We start from the raw sequence: 21,036 nt of genomic DNA, 5'->3' as shown, positions 1-21,036 counted from the left end.
CGTATCTGGGAGCCTCCAATTTGTGTGGCTACTATGTACAAAGGAGTAAGTGTCATATCCATGTGCCACCCACTTTTTCTCTGACCCTGCCCCACCACTGGCATGTGGCCCCTGGAAAGCTCCCTGTAAGGGAAAACGGCCCTCGGACTAAAAAATGTTCCAGCCTCCATTTTAAATGTCCAAAACCCCTTCCCCCTCAGCTCCCTTCATGGCGGGGTTCAGCACAAGCCACAGCTGGAGAAACATCTTAGGCTCAAGCCAGAAAGAGAATCTCCCAAGGAGATGGTGGCTGGCTGAGGAAAAGGACAAGGAAACGATTCTCTGACTGGCTGCTTCGTTTTATTGTGAGAACGTTACAGCCGCCATCAGAGAGCCCAGAACATTTCTGCTTGGAGCAGATAAGCCACGGCTCAGGGCTAGGCAGGCTGTCTGAGGCAGAGCGGTGGCCTCCAGGCTGAGCTGTTCCTTCCAAAGTATTCCTGCTTCTTCCCCTACCAGCACAGAGTGACATGGCGCCAGAGCACCCCTGGCAGCGCTCAGTGTGAGAAGCAGAGCGGGTGGGATTAAGGCTATCCCCTTCCCTTCAAAAAACCCACATTCGCCGTTGAAAGGCACAATAAGGGCATCCTCAAAAGAAGCATGATAATGAGCAACAACTTCTAAGGCCTCCCTTCCCTCATCAGGGTGCCCTACACCTGTGCTGGACTACAACTCCCATCAGCCCGAGCGAACACAGCTGGAAGGCCAAACAGTGTGTGTGGAGGGAAGGCCTGCCCAGGCCGTCTTTGCCGCCACCACCTTAACAGCCGTCTTAAACAGCTGAGGAACTCCAGGCTAACTTCCACCACGCCAGGAAAGGCACCACAGACTCCCCTTGTGGGAGCAGGGGGACACACACGCACGCACGCACACACACCCCTCCACTGCAATGAAATGCGCAACAAGTGTAGAATCCCAGCAAAAGGGGAGCATATATTAAGAATTTGTCCAATGTGAGCAGGCAGGCAGATCTATGCTGTCTCAATTCGAGTGCTGACCGACCGCCTGTCTGTCTGTCACTCCCATCAAAGCTGGGAACGGAGGGGCAGCCAGGCCCCTGAAGTGTTCATCTCTTCAGCAACTGCTGCTCTCTCTGGGATGGGAAGGGTACTGAGTACCCCAACAGGCTGAAGTTCTTTGGGGCAGTTCCCAGCAGGACCTGCGAGCTGAAGCAAGTGGGGCCAGCTCCGAGGGGAAGGCTCACTGTGGCCTCTGTAGATGATGTCCATCTCCTGGAGGAACACCGACAGCCCCTTTCCCCAGCCCGGAACTCATTTCTTCAGCTGCACACAGAGCTTCAGGCGCACGTCACACAGGAAAGCATTCATCAAGTCATGGCCAGCCTCTTGAGCAATCTTACTGATCAGCAGGCCACGTGGGCCAATCAGCATCTTCTGCACAGGAGAAAACCAAGAAGCAGTGTTAGTGTGCATCACGGCAGCATGCTGCCCATGCAGTCTTCAGCCCTGACATTATTTTTGCTCAGTAGAGTACCCTGCCCTGTCCCCCCAGAACTGAGGTTGTCCGCAACCACGGAACAGCCACATTTATTTATTTATTTATTTATTTATTTATTATTTGATGTATATCTCGCTCCTCCTCCCAGCAGGAGCCAGGGCGGCAAACAAAAGCACTAAAAACACTTTAAAATATCATAAAAACAGACTTGAAAATACATTAAAACAAAACAACATTAAAACCATTTTTTAAAAAGCTTTGAAGACTTTTTTTTTAAAAAAGGTTAAAAATACTGTTTAAAAAGGTTTAAAAGTATATTACAAAGCAAATCTTTCAAATCTTTGCTGTTGGTTGTAGTTTGTGCTATTATGTAGTCTTTTATTGCATAACATCTAATATTATGTTTTGTATTTGTGGTCAGTTGACTAAATAAAGATTTGATATTAAAAAGCAGTTCTAACAAAGAAGCAGACTGGGATAAGGTCTCAACAGAAAAGTCTTGTTGAAAGAGGAAAGTCTTCAATAGGTGCCGAAAAGATAACAGAGACAGCGCCTGTCTAATATTTAAGGGGAGGGAATTCCACAGGGTAGGTGCTGCCACACTAAAGGTCCATTTCCTATATTGTGCAGAACGGACCTCCTGATAAGATGGTATCTGCAGGAGGCCCTCGCCTGCAGAGTGCACTGACCGACTGGGTATATAAAGGGTAAGATGATCTTTCAGGTATCCTGATCCTAAACTGTATAGGGCTTTGTACACCAAAACTAGAACCTTGAACTTGGCCCAGTAGCAAATGGGCAGCCAGTGGAATTCTTTCAGCAGCAGGGTGACATGTTGGCGATATCCTGCCCCAGTGAGCAGTCTCGCCGCCGCATTTTGCACCAGCTGCAGCTTCCGGACCAACCTCAAGGGCAGTCCCACATAGAGTGCATTACAGTAATCCAGTCTGGAGGTTACCAGTGCATGAACAGTGGTCAGGCTATCAGTCCAGAAACGGCCATAGCCGTCTTACCAGCTGAAGCTGGTAAAAGGCACTCATAGCGACTGAGGTCACCTGGGCCTATAGCGAAAAATATGGATCTAGGAGCACCCCCAGACTACAGACCTGCTCCTTCAGAGGGAGTATGACCCCATCCAAAGCAGGCAACTGACCAATTATGTGAACTCGGGAACCACCAAACCACAGTGCCTCCATCTTGCCAGGATTCAGACTCAGTTATTGTTGCGACCAACTCCCATCCATCGTGCAGGATAAACTCCTGGCAGATTACAGATACGCTAGAGAGGCAAGCTCAGAAACAAGTAATGACAAGAATGAAGCTAAACTGTGGCCATGATTTTGTCATTTGATGGATGCATACACTGAAGCTGAAAATATGGCTCCCAAACGGGATCCCCTTCAGCCTTTTAAAGACACCAGTCCCTAGTGAGGAGTCGATGGCCAACATTCAACCCTGAGCCATTCCCTACATGGCAGCTTATTTATTGGTAGTTAAAATATTTATTTCCTGCCATTATATTATGCACAATGGGGACTTCCAAGCTTATGGTCCACACTCTCCTGTTAAGGCCCTTCTATAGAGTTCATTACTTTCTCTCTGATATGGCACTATTAGAGGGTATTCCTGTACATGATTTTTCAAGTAATAAATAATATTTATGTAGTGGCAGTACTATGGGAGCCAGTACAGGACGTAATTTTATGAAGAATTAAGGATGGCGTGTATTTTTTCACCTTTGTACCGTGCGTAGAAAAAGCTTTAGACTAATCATTATTGACTGATATTAATTATTCTTCCCCCCCATCCCAGTTTTGTAAAGTGCTTGTGAAACTAACAGGAGAAAGTGGCCTATGTGTTCAAATAAATAAATAAAAACACAATGTCAAATGCTGACATTTCCTCTCAAGCGATGTTAAAACTTTATGGAGCTCGCTGGCAGAATATCGAGTGTCTTGATGGCTGTCACTGTTTTGGTATTCATATTTACAATAATAAAAATACCCCAATTATGACAGAAGGAGAGTTTGAGAATCCCCCCTAAACCCATCTTCATTCCAGGTGTGGGGGGGGGTGGAATGGAAAGAGAGCCACCTTCTGACCAGGTACTCACCACGTGGGTCTCTTTTTGGACCACCAAAGTTTGCAAGATGATGAGCTCCCCACTGGGCCCTTCTTCCCAGACCTCTGTCCTCTGCAAGAGATACAGAACAGTCCTCAGGTCTGCCATGAAGGGCCACTGAGATGTGTCGTGGGGATGAAGGGGGGCTCCCAACCCCAACCCTCCCCCTCCTGACTCTTCTCTCCCCGCCTCACCTGGGTGACTGTGTAGGGCACTTCCTCAGGCAGGTACTCGAGGACCTTCTCCCGGACGATATTCTCACAGACCTCCAGTGGGGTCTGGCTGGTCAGGACCTCGCTGTGGAACTCCCAGGGACCCGGCTTGGCTTGCTTCAAAAGGTACCTCTGTCGGCAGAGAGAGAGAGCAATGCCTGGAGGTTTCTGTCCACCCTGCTTCCCAGGGGGGCTGGCATGTTTAGTTTATCTGTCAACTGCTACATTTATATTCCCACTGTGTCCTCCAAGGTGGTATACATGGTTCACCCCTTCCCAATTTTACTCTCACAACACCGAGACGGTGACTGGCCCAAGGTCAGCCAAAGACCTTCATGGCTGAGCGGGGATCTGAACCCAGGTCTCTCAAGGTCCTAGCCCCACACCCTAACCGCTGCACCACGTTTGTCCGGCCGGGTCAGGGGAAAGGCACTGGGAGGTATCCCTTGCCATACCCACTGGCCCTGAAAGTCAGGAGAGGACTTTTGGACCCTGTCTTCTGAAACGCCTAACCCCCCCCCCGCCCTGGGCCACACTCTCTTCAAAGGGAGCCACACTCTCGTTCTGTACGGTTCAGCTAAGCCTATCCTCTCTCCTGCTCCCACCCCTACCAGGAGAACCTGGCGAAGGGGGCCTGGGACCTTCTGCAGGCAAAGCCAGTGCTCCACCACTGAGCTTACCTTAAGAGTCTCCACTTCATCTCTATTCGTAGCGGCCAGCATGAAGATCTCCTGGAAGCGGGGCCAGCCTTTGGGGGCTTTTTCCCTCTGCTTTTTCGTGCTCTCCTTTGTGGGGTCTGGTGTGGGGTCCACATCTTCTGCAACATCGCCAGCCTGGGCATCCGAATCGGAGCCTGCTTGAGGTCGCTGATGTGCCTGCAGGTGCCCAGGCTTCGGGGATGAGCTCTCAGGAGCCTGAGTGACCTCAGGGGGCTTGTCAGCGGCGGAGGAGTCTGGCTTGGCCAGAGACTTGACTTTCAGCTTCTTTCCATCAACAACTCCCTCTGTGAGTTCTGTGACCAGGTCTAAGAGGAGGACTTTGTTCTTCAGCAAGTCCACCTGAAACAGGACAGCGGAAGGGAATCAGGAGCTGCTCAGAGGGAAGGGCTGCGCTTAAGACATCTTCCTCCTAGGGACCATCCTCACCCCTGAACCTGAGACTGCTTCTACGGCACTTCTCAATCTTCTAGTCCACAACAGCGGTGGGGGACCCATATTTAGCCTGAGGGCCACATTCCCTTGGCAGGTGGGGCCAGAGGCAAAAATGGACAGACCGATGAATGTAACTCTTACCTTTGTTCCTACACACATCGACACACTCCTCTATCCTCCATCAAGGGAAACAAAAGGCATTCTCGGAGTGGAAGGTCACAGCCCAGCCAGGCAAAAGTACTCAAGGAGAGCGCAAAGCAGAGCCTGTGCAGTGCGCAGCCTGCAGAGAATCCCAAGGGCCGGACAGAGAGGCCTTGAGGGCCGCATTTGGCCCCCAGGGCCTGAAGTTCTCCACGGTGACTCTAGTCCTTTTGCCAAGCCCCTCAGCTAAATTGTATCCCCTTTATTATGTGGGGGGGGGGTTGAGAGAGGGGGCAGTTTTAGTCAAAGTTGACCATTTTAATTGACAGGGCTGTGAACTGGAAGCATCCTTTGCTTGTCTTCCAAGGCTTTTTTTCAGCCCTGACGTGGTTATTGTCACACAGAACGGAAAAGAAACTAGCAAAGATCACCTTTTCCCTCTTGCAAAATTGTATTTTGTAGCCTGCAGCTCTTCTCCCAGGATAAAATTCAAGAATTGAGCCCACTCACCTTGTTCAAGACAAGAATGCTGGGAAGGTCTGGGAAGTGGGAAAGGCACTTGAGCACCTGAGGGTGGAGGCGGTTCCGTGTATAGTGGTCCGAAATGTCCACCAGAACCAGGACTTCAAAAGAAGAAAGGGGTGGGGGAGGTCACAAGGTCAGCTCGGGACGCCTTTTCACTCCTAGCAGTGCAGGACAACTATCAGCCCATTTTAAAACAAATTGAACCTTGGGCTGTGTACACACCACACATTTAAAGCACATTTAAAGATCATCCACCTCCAAAAATCCTGGGAATTGTAGTCTGTTAAGGGTGCTGGAAATTGTGAGGGGTAAACTACATTTCCCAGGATTCTTGGGTGGAAGCCATGGGCTTTAAATGTATGGTGCTTGCACGGCCTTAAAACGGGATTTCAACCAGCTGGAGGAGGAGGAAGAGACAAAAAAGGAAAGCCTTTATCAGTGGCACCCCAAAGAGGATTATTATGGTTATTATTATTAAATTCATTAGCCACCCTTCACCAGTAGGGTCTCTAGGCAGGTCACAACACTATAATGCCCATTATGAAAAAGAGTTTAAAATAGCATTCTTCAGCCTTGTGTCCCCGGATGTTGATACAACTCCCATCACACCTGACCATTAACCATGCTGTCTGGGGATGATGGGAGTTGTAGTCCAACAACATCTGGAGACCCAAGGTTGAGGAGCACTGGTTTCAAACAGATCCTATTCACAGCTAGAGAGGATCTTAAAACTACGTATCTCAAGTGTCAAAAGTCAGGGTGAAGAGGTGCGTCTGCAGCACACGACGAAAGCTGTACAGCAAGGATGGCAGGCGCATCTCTGTGGGGAGGGAATACCGCAACTTAGGAGCTGCCACAGAGAAGGCCCTCTCCCAGGCCACCCTCCTGAACTTCTGAGGGCAGTGGAGCTACCAAGAGGGCCCCTTCTGCTGATCTCTACACCCAAGAGGGTCTGTAGGGAAGGAGGCAGTCTCTCAGGTATTTGGGACCCACGTCATTTAGGACTTTAAACACCAGCATGAGCCCCCTGAATTGGGCTCGGAAACAAACTGGCAACCCATGTAGCTGCTTTAAAACAGGTTATAGGAGACTTAAAGGGAGCCCCAGCCAAGAATCTGGCCGCTGCCTTTTTACCTCCCAGCTACATTAACCACTGCGTCAGCAAAGCATCCAATGGCATCCAGTAGGTGGTCAGGGAGTGGCATGAGAGGGGGGCAGGAGGAAAAAAATATATCAGTCCCTCACCTAAGTCTGCATTCCTCAGGCTCTTGAAGGGGTCACACAGCAGAGGTTTTTCCAAGTGATGCCTGAAAAGAGAAGGTGCAAAACACACATGCACATGAGTTTGGTACTTCCCAGTCCCTGCCCAAACACAGCCGCATCTCTTGAGCTCCAGTGGCATATACCTTTTGGCTTTGACGGGTGTGATGAGGCCTGGAGTGTCCAAGATCACCTAGTGGAAGAAAGGGAAAGTTCAAGAGCTGAGTGACAGGCAGCTGGCTTGATGAAACACACATGCTCACTGCAGACCTCACTGAACAAAGAACAAGCAGAACAGGGTGTCCTTTATTTTCATGCATAGGGCAATGTTTTCTCTCCTCTTTACAGAGGCATAAAGTGTGAAGGAAGTCATCCAACAATATTTTCAACTGGCACTCCTTAAGGAGAAGCTGGCTGTAGCTCAGAGGCAGAGCCCCTACTTTGCATGCAAAAGGTCCCATGTTCAGTCACTGAGTCTTCGATTAAAAGGGTCAAGTAGAACGCTACGGACCCTTCCTTTACTACCTGATTCTTTAGGACCCTGAAGGACCACCTTTTCCCATATGTTGCTTCCTGTATCGTCTGTTCAAAGTGTTGGTTGAGGGACCCTGGGTAACCTTCCAGATGTGGCTGGATTCCAACTCCCAGAAGCCCCCACAGCCAGCATGGCCGACAGTTAGGTATTTACCGGAGCTGGAGTCCAACAATATCTTGCAAGGCCACAGGATTCCGCATCCCTGATATATGAAACAGTCCATATGTGCTTATCATGAAATCGCTTCAAGATGTTTCACAGGAAGCAATTAATAAATGGAGTTAAGTTAATTAAGGTTGTTCTAACAGATCAGCCTTCGCCAACTTGGTGTCCTCGAGGCTCGATGTCTTGTACTATAACTCCCATCGGCCCCCGGCCAGTGTAAGTGTGCCAATGGGAGTTGTAATCCAAAATATCTGGAGGTCGGCCAAGGCTGATATATATGCTTGTTACAGGCCACGAAGACAAGAGGATCAGACAGATAAGTGACTGAGGACTCTCAGTGGCCACATAGCACTTTGATGCTCAAAGGCATCGTCCCACTGAATGCCAGCTGCTGTGGACAAACAACATGGGCCACTGTCTCCATGGCATCCTAAGAAAAGAGCTCTCTCAGTAACCACATGCCACCTTGATGCTCAGAGCCTTATCCCACCAAATGCCAGCTGCTGTGGACAAACAGCCGTGGACTACTGCCTCCGTGGCACTCTCCTTGTGAGCTTCGCAAGGCATGCCTGACTGTTATGTGTGGAGAAGAAGAGTCCTTTAGTCAATTCTCATCAATACCAACCAGCTGGGTATCTTCCTTTGTGATGATGCCCTGGGCATTGCGCCTCGTTGTGTGCACCTTCTTGGAGACAGGCAAGACCTGCCGAGGAAAGAAGCCAGAGGTTTATATTGCAAGGAAGCGCTGGAGACAGACACCAATCCTCCCACACCCACCGAGATGGCACGCTCTACCTTATTACCTTGCGTCCCAAGAGCTGGTTTGACAGAGTTGATTTCCCAGCATTTGGAGCCCCAATAATGGCAATTCTCAAGGCTTTGGGATTGTCAGGCTGATCTGGTTGGTGCCCCAGTAAATTGTCTTGCTCAGCTGCAGAGAGAATGCAGACATCTCTTGTTATTGCCAGGCGGTGCTCAAGAACAGCATCTATAAGCCTTCAGTACTCAGAGTCTCAAACTGTCTGCCCAAATCACTTAAACTAAACTGAAGGCTTCCACATCCAGGATGAGATTAGACCTCCAATCAGCATCTACCAGGGGAAACAAATTCTGCACTGCCAGTTCCTAGCAGACAGAACTGCAATAAAAGTACCTGCCCTCTGAGGAGGGAGACTGCTGCACCCCTGTACAGGTTAATTCCTTTTCTAATCACACCATGAACAGCAACTCTCACAGCGACACAGGAAACACAGTTGCTTTTACTACTGAATTCTACTGTTCTCCTTTCTGATATTTTGTTCTTTCTTCTTTCGGTTGTTTATAAGAACATTTATGCTCTACTTTCTGGTTGTTTTTAAACCAAGACATTCAAAGACAGCTTACAACATCAGAATTAAAGCAACAGAAACTGACCTCCCTAAAAAGACTCTCATCCATTCAGAGAGAAATAGGCAGCTGATGAATTACATTCACAGATATTCCAGGAAGCAAAATATGTTAATTTATTGGTCCATTTGATGTGTTTACTGTTACTAAAACAAAACTTGTAAGCAGTTCTTAGGTGTGTCAATGTAGAAAAGCAAAAAGCATTTATTAATTAAAAACATTTCTAAACTGCTGTCCGTTTTTTAAAAATCTCCAAGCATGCTTTCTGTTTATAATTTGTATTTCCCTTGGTATCATCAATAATATCAGTTCAATTCTGTTCCATCTGCTCAGTTGAGATTTAGGTTATTTTATATTTGTTATGTTCAAAAATTCTCGCTTGCTTCTTAATTAATCTGTATTGTATGATATTTTAAAATAAGGTTGATAAAAAAAAATCCCCAAGCAGCTTACTATAATAATAAAATATTGCAACAGCAGGCAATAAAACATATCCATAAAACAAAGCATCATTACAGTACTGCAATCATTTAAAAAATGGTATCACTGGCCAAGGAAAAGAAGCATTTTTTCAAATAAACAACAGAAGCACATAACAGTTAGTGCCTGCCATATTGCGGAGGGAAGGTCATTCCACGAGGGAAGGCCTGTCTCAGTGTTGCTGCAAGACGGTGTCCTGCAGCCATGGGGTATCCCTAATGGCTTCCTCCCAAGACTGCCGAGATCTAACAGGCTGTTATGGAGGAGTTGTTTAAGGCTTTTATGTTAGTAACGGGACCTCAGTTGCTCAGTAGCAAGTTGGCAACAAGTTATATTACATGAAGATCTGCTAGATCAGTAGTTCCCAAACTGTTTTCCCCAAGGACCACTTGAAAATTGCTAATGGTCCTGGCAGGTGCACCACTTCATGATTTTTCTGCCGTTGTAGCTTGTAACGTGCCGCACCAGGTGCTGCATGATTCTTAGTTGCATTTGTATCGCTTCTATTCTTGCTTGCATTGTACTCCATGGAATGCAAATTGGAGTACAATTCAAATCGTAATAAAATACAAGAAAAGAAACAATAACAGCACATTTTAAAATTAACTTGAATATTTAATGTGGACGTACCTCAGACCACCTGAATGAAGTTCGTGGGCCATTGGTGGACCACCATTTGGGAACCTCTGTGCTAGATGATACATTTTGGTGCCAAAGTTCTACCCTGGGCTTGTCCTACAGATTTTCATGTAGTTATTGAAATATATTGTTCTTTTCTATTCTCTTCCACCTTCTGATTTTATGCTATGCTTTATGTTTTAAGGTGTTGTAAGTAACTTAAAAGAGATTTTTTACGTAGACAGCAACTAATAAGATGAAATAAATAAAAATATATTTCTGTACTCTTGTGTTAATTCAGGCAAACCACCACCTGTTGCAATCTCATATCTATGAAACAAGAATCTCAGTCCTGCTTGCCGCAGATTCTCTCCCCGTAGAAGCACATGGGTGCCCTCTAAGAGAGACTCACAGGCTTTCTTTCACTCCCCTTGTGAGCCTTCGATTGAAGACCTTTCCAAACAACTGACAGAACTGAAGGCGCACCTTTAAAGGCACTCACAGCTGGTGGATGCTGACCAACCAAACACACGGGTTCTTCATTACCAATCCCAAGGATGTGATCCAGGGCAGAGTCATTTCCATACAAGCAGGCAGGGAAAATCCTGACCTGTTGGGATTGGTCCTTCAAAAAATAGAGGCTGATACCTAAACCAAAAGAAGAGAGAAAAAGCCGCATTTTAGAATTGCTCTATAGTAGACCAAGGGTGTTGTAGGAAAACATCAGCATGTTTCCTGTAAGAACCCAGAACGTATTGCACTCGTGGAAGTCTCTCTCCTGTACCAGTTGGCTAACCACGGGGGTGATGCCATGGAATACTGACAAACATTTCAAATGCTCAAGGACCAAAGAGGGTTTGTAGTCCATCTTCTGAGAGGGAAGTAAAAGAAATAGAGTCCATTCTCCTCTGGTGCAAACAGATCCTCGAAATAGGAACAGCTTTGGGGGGCAAGCTGAGAACTATGAAAAGATTATAGGAAAAAGAGATATTAAAGGTCTGGAATCACACAGGTACTATTGACCAGAAGGAAATGGATAGAGAAAGGGTTCTCATGCAGAAGGCCCCAACTTCAGTCTCCGGCATCTCTAGGTTGGACTGGGACTGGCCCCTTGTCTGAAATCTTGGAGAGCCACTGCCAGTCAGTGTAGAGAATACTAAGCTAGATGGACCAATAGCCTGACTTGGTATAAGTCAGCTTCCTGAGGACTGGACCTGCCCACTGGATTGTACCCAACATTAGCAAAACTCAGAGTGGACCCACTGAAGTCAGAAGACATGATTAACAGGCCCACTAATTTAAATGGGTCTACTCTGAGTTTGGGCTAGCACTGGATACAGCCCTTTATTTTTTAATGAAAGAGCCATATCTCAGTGGCAGGGCACCTGCTTTGCACGCAGTCTGGAAAAGGCCCCTCTGCCTGAAACCCCAGAGAGCCACTGCTGCCAGTCAGTGTAAACAATACTGAGATACATGAACCAGTAGCATGACTCTGTGTAAGGCAATTCCTATGTTCCTATTTAAACCAGCCAATTATTCTACATCACAAGGACTAGAATCTATTTTCAGGGAAAGGGCCGTAGCTCGGTGGTGGAGCATCTGCTTTGCATGTAGACGCTCCCTGGTTCAATCCCCAATGCCATCTCCAGGTGGTAGGGCTGGGAAAACCCCTCTGCCTGAAACCCTGGACAACCACTGCTGCCAGTCAGTGTAGAAAATACTGAACTAGACGGACCAGTGGCCTGCCTCTGTGGAAGGTGAGTGCCTATGCTCCCCAACACCGCCCCCGCAGCTGGGATTCAGAGGCACGCTGCTGATTTAAAAGATCTCCTCCTCTACAAAATAATCTAACCCCCCCGCGCTTTAAAGCCACTGACGTTAATGGCCATCACTACATCATGGGGCAGTGAGTCCCACAGGCCAATGAAACAAGGCCTGCTAACGAAAAACGCGCCGCGGCCGCCCTTCCATCCACCCCCACCTGAACCGGCGCAGTGCGGCGACCGTCGCCCTCTCCAGGCCCGGAGCCCGGCCCGGCCTAAGGCCCACGAGCCACGCCAGGACAGGCTCGCCGCTGCCATAGCAACCGCACCCGAACCTCAAAGAGCGCCTCGCACAGCGGGCGCCGCCATTTTGGCCTTCTGAGGCGCGAAAGGCATTGTGGGAGTGGGGGGGGAGAACTCGGAGCCGTGCAATCCCATTGGCTGGAGGGGGCGGAAGTGCAGAACCATAGAGGGGAAGAGAGGGTGGTGGCGAGAGCGGCTCCGGCGGTGCTGTGGAAAGCGGGACAAAAATAAAAATTATTTGTTTGTTTGAACCTGGAAACCGCCTTTAGTGAAGGAAATTAGCTTTTAAAAGAATTAACCTAAGGGCATAGTGTCTCTGAGCATGTGCAGAGTGCCTTTCGTCTCTGTCAAAACCCTGCTTATTTAATTTTAAAGGATCTAAAGGAACAGTACCTGTGTTCATAGGCAGAGTGCCTTTCCTTTGATAACGGAACCAGCTTGTTTTAATTTTAATGCACCTAGAAGAACTGTATCTTCTTTGAGCATATGAAGAGTTGTCTTTTTTAAAAAAAAACAACACCACCATTGCTCATTTTATTATAATTTATGTAAGGACGGAGTGCCTCTGGTCATATGCAGAGTGGTTTTCCTTTGAAAATAGAACCAGCTCATTTTTATTTTTAATGGACATAAAAGCACAATGCTGCTGACCACTCTCTTGAGAGTTTGAGCTTTTGGAGCATGGGGAAAGTGACCCCCCCCCTGCTAAAATGTGAGAGTGTAGTGAACCTGCTGCCCAGGAAAAAGTGTGTGTGCACCTCCCTCTGCTTACGCTGTACTTGTACACTGTAGACAAAGCAACTATTAGGAAGAATTCTCCTCTCCCAAGGAAGCCATCAGTTCTATCTATCTATCTGCCAAGGAGCTCAAGGCTTCCCTCCCCATTTTTGGCCTCATAACCACCCTGTGGTCTGGCTGAAGACAGTGTAACTGGACCAGAGTCACCCAGCAGATATCCATGGAAAGGCACCTCCTTTGCATGGAAAAAGTCCCAGGTTCAGTCCCCAGTAGTAATGCTGGGAATGTCCCCTGCCTGAAATCCTGGAGAGCCACTGCCAGTCAGTGTTGACAATACTGAGCTAGATGGACCAATGGCTCAGCTCCATCCAAGGCAGCTTTCTGTGTTCCTGGGAGCAAGCAACTATTGGTTTATCCATTGATCTACCTATCTATGTGCTAGCAATCTGCCTTGCACTCTTTCTTCAGCTGTGCCTTGTGTCTGCTTGATGACAATTTATAATATGTCACTTGTGGCAAATACGGACTGGGGTGTTTTTTTTGTACACCTCCCCTTGCCTATACACACTACTGCCATTAATATCTTTATTACTATTTATATACAGTATCTGAATGAGGTCAGGGGAGCATACGCAATTCTTCTGTTACCCAGCTTGCCCTTTACAACTACCCTGCGAAGTAGGTAGGTTATGTGGAGACATGGTGAGTAGAGATGCGAAGGCCAGCCTCCCTTCCCAAGACCTCTGTCTTCTATTCTTCCTTTTCATGTCTACCATGGGATGTGTGGGCTGTGTTCACAGGGGGGCCAATGGGCTTTGTCACCAACCTTCAGGACCCACCCAATATTTAGATGTGCTTCTAAGAAAGCTTAAGGCTACTGGGAGACAGTTTGAAAGACTTGGTGTTCAAGGATTACGTTCTAATTCCCCCCCCCATGTTGGCTCCAGAATTGGGTGGGGTGGGGTTTGGGCACTGCATTTTCAATACCCTGCCCCCAAAAAGGTGGGACATTCAAACTGAGAATCCTTTTAGGCTGCCTCTGATCTTTGGGGCAAAGCAGAAATGATTCACATGGCTAGGGCAATGCTGGGCGCTCTATCAGTCTTGGAACCCTAGCAAATGCCCAACCTTGCCACCTTCAGGTGCCCACCCCTGTCCTCCCTCTATGAATACAAGAGAAACACAAAGGCTTGGAGGGAACAGCTTTTATTTCTTACAGGAGTGCAGAGGTAGCCTGTGGCCTGATCTGCAAAGGAGTTATCTTTGTAGGAAGCCATCTTCCTTCTTCAGCAGAGCCGGGCGCTGGCCGGGGTGGCGGAAGAACCATTACCATTACTAAACTCAGTAATGGTAACGGTTTCGCCGACACCCCGCAACATTTGTCTTCCAAGCAGGGCTGCAAGATTTTCTTCCTCTTTCACAGTACAATGGTGTCCCCAGTTTCCCTTTCCTGCCTCAGCTGCACACCCCCCTTCCCCAGAGCACAGAACAGCAGCTGCTGGGAGGTGGAGCCCAACGACATCTGGAAAGCCACACAGCTTCTTTGGTTTATCGTGAGCCAGGGGTCGCCAGGACATAGCCCTCTGTGCATGTTTAGAGGCCCAGGGCTGAGGCCTAGCTCAGTGGCAGGACAGTGTTCTTCTTGGTGTTTTAAGGACCGAAGGACAAGAAAGGCTTCTTTTTGATGCCAAGCTGCTGCTAAGCCAAGTAAACAACCCTGGGCTAGAAAAGACAAACTGTCTGAGCTGCTAATAAGGCAGCATCTTACATACATTTCCCACAATTTGATGGCAGGCTGAAGAAGGACGTCTAACTCTCAGCTGCGGCAGGCATGGGGCACATCTGTGGCCCGCCAGAATTTATTTATTTATTTATTACATTTATATACCGCCCCATAGCCGAAGCTCTCTGGGCGGTTTACAGCAATAAACTGTCGTCAGCCCCAGAGTCTGGAGGGCCACAGATGGGTCCCATGCGTGAAGCAGCCATATTCGCTGCTCTGATAGGCCTGGATTTAAAGGGGAAGGTCCTCTCCCTGGCCACTTTTCACACCAGCGGTGCTTCACAGGTGATGCAAAGGCCACTGGCTGACAAGCTGTCAAAGACCCAACTGTGCTCTGCTTTGAAAAGAATCCGTTCCTATCCACCCAACCTGTGCGTAGCCCAACCCCTGCTCCTGTGGACAGCGCTGCTGAGGAGAGGGAGCTTGAAGGTCCAGGTGGTCCAGTGGGTCAAGGAGTCCAAAGGAGTACATCATCTATACTGTAGTGTCTCATTCCAACTTACAGTATATGATGATATCCAGCCTGGAACCCCAGCCAGCTGCCTCGCTCTGCGGCAGGCTCTGGAACCGGAGAGCTGAAGGGAGAAGCAAACAGTTAGGTGAGAAACTCAGACCAGGAATTCAAACCACTCCCTCCCCCCGTCAGCAGTGTTAAATTTGTCAGGAGGCGTCAGCTGGGCTCTGGCTTTGGCCAGTCCTGCGCCACTAGGATCCTGGTGCAACTCTTTCGCTGGCACACCAGGAAGGAAAAGAGTTGTTGTTTTACAAGGTGTAGATCAGTCTTCCTCCAACCTGGTGCCCTCTAGCTGTTTTGGACTGCAGTATGACACAGTGGGGAGGAGAGCCCGGCTGGGAGTCCAGAGCCTGTGAGTTCAAATCCCCGCTGGTGTCTCCTGGGTGTCAAGGGCCAGCTAAAGATCACCCCCACAGGGAGTGGCTCAGGGGTGACGTGCCCTGCCACCTGTGCAGCCATGGGCAAGCTGCATAGTCCCAAGGAGCCTAGCTGCCCCCCAGCTGGCACTTGCGGACAAGGAAGGGGCTGGCTTGTGCAGCTGTGGCAAGCTGAGCAGGCCCTAGCCAGCTGGGGAGGACCAGCCTCAGAGGGAGGCAATGGTAAACCCCCTCGGAATACCCTTTACCATGAAATCCCTATTCATAGGGTCGCCATAAGTCGGGATCGACTTGAAGGCAGGCTATTTCCATTTTTCCATAGGCCCCAGCCAGCACAGGGGACTGTCAAGGATGATGGGAGTTACAGTCCAAAACAGCTGGAGGGCACCAGATTTGAGGAAGGCTGATGTAGATTCCTCCCCCCTTTCACTGCTACAACTAATCCACTTCTTTTTTTGGAGGTGACAACAAAAGTAGGGGCGTCTGCAGGGTAAGGGGCAGGTACATTTTCGGTTGGGGCAAAGCTTCAAAATATCCAGTGTGGTGAAAGACTCTGTGCCTGGCGATACAAGAATCATGCAGATTCTCAGACTTCTTAGAGCAGTTTGTAGACAAATTTGAAGCTACAAAATGATGTACTGGCTTGAGCAGCGGACTACAGTTGGGGGAGGCCCACAGGTTCATTCCTCTGGGCTATAAAACTGACCTGTGGCCAAGCAGTTACATTCGGTCTTAGCCTAGCCTACCTCGTCGGGTTGTTGCAAGGATAAAATAGGGTGGGGCATGGAAAGGTGCAGGGAGAAATGCACAAAATAAAAAAAATTAATAGCATTTCTAAACCACTGAATATTTAAAATCTCTCAGCAGTGTACATTAAAGGTTGTCTCCACCTAAGTTTTACTCAAGAGTAGATCAATTTAATTAGTGGATGTTAGTTATGTCAATTAATTTCAGTGGGTTTACTCTGAGTAAGACTACCGTTGGATGCAACCCAAAATCAATAAAGCCGTATAATAAAAACAGGGTTTTTTGAAAATGTATTTGTTTAAGGGTCCCCGCAACAAATAAACAGGGTGATAGCCAACTTTAGTCATACTCAGAGTTGACCCTTCAAAATCAATGGACTTAACTTAGTTTATTATGTATTGCTTTGCAGATTGAGAAAGTTCCCGAGGCAATTCACAATAATAAATTTATTTGCTCATTACATTTCAAACATTTATACCCTGCTTAACACCATAGATTCTAAGCGACGAACAGTGAGTTTACAAAAGAAAGACCACAAGAGATAAAAATGGGGGGGGATATTAAAAATGCCTACAGGTTTATTTATTTATTTATTTTTAACGTTTTCACCAAGCACTGGAAATGCAATACAAGATGCATTTTTTAAAATCCAGTAAAACTATGGAAACATTAAAAGGGTTTTAAAAAGTGTTCGTCCACAGGAAAAGTAACCTACAAATGGCAGAAAATATCCACATCCACCCAACGCCCTCCGCAGAGCGCAAGGGCCTGCCCCAGCCTAAGTGCTTACCATTCTGAGCTGCGATTGACACCCTTCAAGATCCGCATCTCCTAGGGCTGGGGGCTTCTGAAGGAGCCCTTTATATTCCCTGGACCTCATTTGCATATTTGCTGTCTCCTGTCGCCTCCTTTTAACCCTCCCTCTCCTGAATTTGGCACCCCTCCACTAGTCACCATTCCCCTCCTGCTGTCAGGAACTTCCAGAAAATTAAAGTACTTTGAGGACATCCGATTGGGAGGGGGATAGATAGCCACCCACCCGCCCTCTGAAATAAGATCAGTTCCTGATGATACAGGAAGGAGTTCAGGCCCACCAGCCTCCTTCAAAGCTTGGTGCTACCAAAATGTGTGGCTGTGGGCACTTTGTGCATGCTCAGATGTTGCTCCCTCTCTCTTAACTTTACAGTTTTTGTGGCTCATGGGAGCATTTGAAACACATTCTAGGGCTGAAGCCCTAATACTCAAAACCTATCAATGCAGACAAAATTTAAAGAGGGAGATTTATGGGTTACCAACTCAGCAAAACAATTGGAGATGTCACCCAGGATGGACAGACAGACAGTTTGAGGAAAGCTCAAACTGCTGCTGGGTTTGGTTCTAAAGGATGCGAGCAATAAAGAGTGCCTCTGAGCTTGAACAGAGTGCATCTCCCACACCACAGCCAGCTCCTATGCATATGGGCTCAGAAATTATCACCTCTTTCTTGCTCAGAAGACCTGGAGACCCAGAGAGTTATGAGCCCCTGGATCTGGGTAGATTTTTGAATCCATGCACTCAGCAATGGCCTTTATAGAGTAATAATAAAAGCAAGAGCACTCTCTAGCATGCACAGAGTTCCATGTAAACTACACCCATCTGGAGCACATCTAATCCAAGCCTAATTGAACAACTCAGTTCCCCATCCAGAGCATGTAAATACCTCTATGCTCCAGCACCTCTGAAGCATGAAACTAAATACTGCCCCTAATGCCACAGATTTGGGAGAGCCGATTGTGGGAGAAGCATTCACTCTGCATGTGCTCAAACATACCTTGCTGCTATTCCTATTAGCCTGCCTACATTCCTGGGCTGAGGCACTGGCAGTATGAAACTGGGTCCAGAGCTGAGCACCCTGGCCAGGGAAGGATGCTTTGCCCCTGGTTCAAGACTTGACTGTTGAGATTTCCAGGGGCAAAGAAACAGGACCAGTGCCAGTGGTCGGCGTCATTGGACACTTGCCGGGGCCCATGCTCCGACAGGGGGCCACTGCCGACCTCCAGAGCCTGCTGCTGCCCGTTCCCCTGTCCCCTCTAGGCATGCAAGCAAGCAAAACGTTATGGGGCACCACCTTGCACTTGTCCTGTCCTCTCCCCTTCTGGGCAAGAGAGAAGCGGGCCCTTTGGAGAGATGGGCCCACTGTGGGCCCATCTTCTCCAAGGCCTTCCAAAACCTGAAGTCTGCCTCGGTGGGAGACCACATCAGTCTTCCTCCCCGACTCAATCCAAGCATGTTTGTCTGCAGGGGTGGTGGTTCCTGGAAACATTTGCCTGCTGTGGGCTGATAAAGGTGCTGGCTTGAGCACCCTCCACGATAGATACATACGTCTCTGCCTTGTTATCAGGTGCCCAGCCCAGCCAGGCGAAACTGGGCCTGGGAGGCATCTGGGCTCTCTCAGCTGGGCCTTGCTGATTGCACCATGGGGCTGGGGGGTGGGGAGGCACGGGAGAGAAATGTAGCCACCAATTTATTGAGTACATTTGTACTGGGCTCAGGTTGGCGCACCAGTGGGTGTGTGTTAGCCCAGTGGTGGAGAACCTGTGGCCCTTCAGTTGTTGATGGACTCCACCGCCCATCATCCCTGATAATTAACCATGATGGCTGGGCTGATGGGAGTTGGTGTCCCACATCATCTGGAGGGCCACAGGTTTCCTATGTGCTGGGGTAGAGCTGTTTTCGCCTCAGTGAGCCACAGCAAGGGAAGTTGTAGAGCTGAGTATTGGACAGCTAGGAAAGGTTCAGAAAAGGGCAACCAAAATGACCAAGGGGGTGGAGCGACACCCCTATGAGGTTGCAGCCTTTGAGGCTTTTTCATTTAGAGAAAAGGCACGTCAGAGTCAACTTGATAGAAGCGTATAACATTGTGCATGGTGTGGAGAGGGTAGGCAGAGACTTTCTCTCTCTCTCTTGCATAACATTTGAACTTAGGGCAATCCAATTAAGATGAATATTGGGAAATTGTTGTTGTTATGTGCCTTCAAGTCGATTCTGACTTATGGCGACCCTATGAATCAGCGACCTCCAATAGCATCTGTTGTGAACCACCCTGTTCAGATCTTGTACGTTCAGGTCTGTGGCTTCCTTTATGAAGTTAAACCATCTCTTATTTGGTCTTCCTCTTTTTCTACTCCCTTCTGTTTTCCCAACATTATTGTATTTTTTAGAGAATCATGTCTTCTCATTATGTGTCCAAAGTATGATAACCTCAGTTTCATCATTTTAGCTTCTAGTGATAGTTCTGGTTTAATTTGTTCTAACACCCAAATGAGAGCCAGTGTGGCATAGTGGTTAGAGTGTTGGACTACGACCTTGGAGACCAGGGTTCAAATCCCCACACAGCCATGAAGGCCACTGGGTGACCTTGAACCACTCACTGCCTCTCAGCCTCAGAGGAAGGCAATAGTAAACCACTTCTGAATACCGCTTACCACAAAAACCCTATTCGTAGGGTCGCCATAAGCCGGAATCGAAGGCAGTTCATCATCATCATCGGCAACATCCGATTATTTGTCTCTTTCGCGGTCCATGGTATCTGCAAAGCTCTCCTCCAACACCACATTTCAAATGAGTTGATTTTTCTCTGATCTGCTTTTTTCACTGTTCAACTTTCACATCCATACATAGAGATTGGGAGATCAAGGACAGAGAAAAGAGAGTGCTTCTTCACAGAGTGCATAGTTAAACTCTGGAATTTGCTCCCACAGGAGGCAGCGATGGCACTAGATGGGCCACTGGCCTGATCCAGCAGGCTTATTTGAAGCTGAGAGGTGTTGTCTGTGTACAATGTGCTTTGCAGCTGGGTGAGGACTCAAACTGAGGTCTGACTCTCAAGCCACTATTCCATGCTGCTTTCTTAGAAGAGGTCTCGGGAGCTAGTTTGTGTCCCAAACGGTACCGGAATCGGAATGTGCCGTGCACACCTCGCCCTGAACAATCAGTGCTTCTAGGGCCGCATGTTTACGTGTAAAAATCGAAACCTGCTGAATGCAAGTACCAGCCTTGCTATCACAAATCATTGTGCAAATCAGAACCCTTTCCCCAGATTACTCATCCAAGTGCGGTTTGGCCCACAGCTACCAATTTAGCCGTTTAGACAGCCAAAGATCTCAACATCTAACGAACGCAAGCACACGCACAACAGGATTGTATTGAATTAAAGCTCTGCCCAGAGTAAGACCCACTGGAAGGTAGGCATGTTCATTAATTTCAAAGGATTTACTCTGAGTAGGATTGACATGGGATACAATGTGTAACTGTAAAATTGTACCGATGGGTTGGGTGTGTGGGGAATTCTTACCCGCTTCCAAGGAGGAAGGACTCCTGCAAAAATGTCCTCGCTTTATCCCTGCAGCGTAGCACAAATTGCGGCACCTTATTTGACCCTTATCTACAGCCACCCGAGTCAACAGAATCCTAGAAGGGTTTTCAAAAGGTACGAGCCGCACTTAACGTTAGGCAAGGCCCAGGCCAGCTGCTTCTCAGTTCCTGGCAGTCTTTTTCCGATTCTAGAGAAACACAACTTGGCTGAACTTGCGCTAAAGGGCTTGGCAGTGCAAGGCTGCTCAGAGGCACAAGGGAAGTGACATAATATTTGTGTGGGGGCTCCTGTGGGACAGGGAATGTCAAGGCCGGTGGTTCTACAGAGTCCCACAATGCAGCATTCTAAAGCAGAAGTGTGGAACC

At 48.1% G+C, this 21,036-nt stretch overlaps 1 protein-coding gene across 1 annotated transcript; it reads right to left on the bottom strand.

Annotated features, from left to right (window-relative positions):
• Positions 1–945: 945 nt before the first annotated feature.
• ERAL1 (Era like 12S mitochondrial rRNA chaperone 1) lies at positions 946–12,267 on the bottom strand. Its single transcript, XM_061604986.1, has 11 exons — positions 12,074–12,267; positions 10,579–10,740; positions 8,412–8,539; positions 8,234–8,311; positions 7,055–7,101; positions 6,894–6,955; positions 5,634–5,746; positions 4,512–4,889; positions 3,814–3,963; positions 3,611–3,691; positions 946–1,433 (listed from the first exon to the last, which is right to left on the bottom strand). Exons 1-11 carry the CDS (start codon positions 12,171–12,173, stop codon positions 1,311–1,313), a joined length of 1,422 nt encoding a protein of 473 aa, XP_061460970.1. The 5' UTR covers positions 12,174–12,267; the 3' UTR covers positions 946–1,310.
• Between the last annotated feature and the right edge of the window lie 8,769 nt (positions 12,268–21,036).

This window comes from Rhineura floridana, chromosome 21 (genome assembly GCF_030035675.1).
Source record: "Rhineura floridana isolate rRhiFlo1 chromosome 21, rRhiFlo1.hap2, whole genome shotgun sequence".
NCBI classification, from domain to species: Eukaryota; Metazoa; Chordata; class Lepidosauria; order Squamata; family Rhineuridae; genus Rhineura; species Rhineura floridana.
Note: the sequence above shows the minus strand (reverse complement) of the source record. Positions and strands in the feature narration are given on the sequence as shown.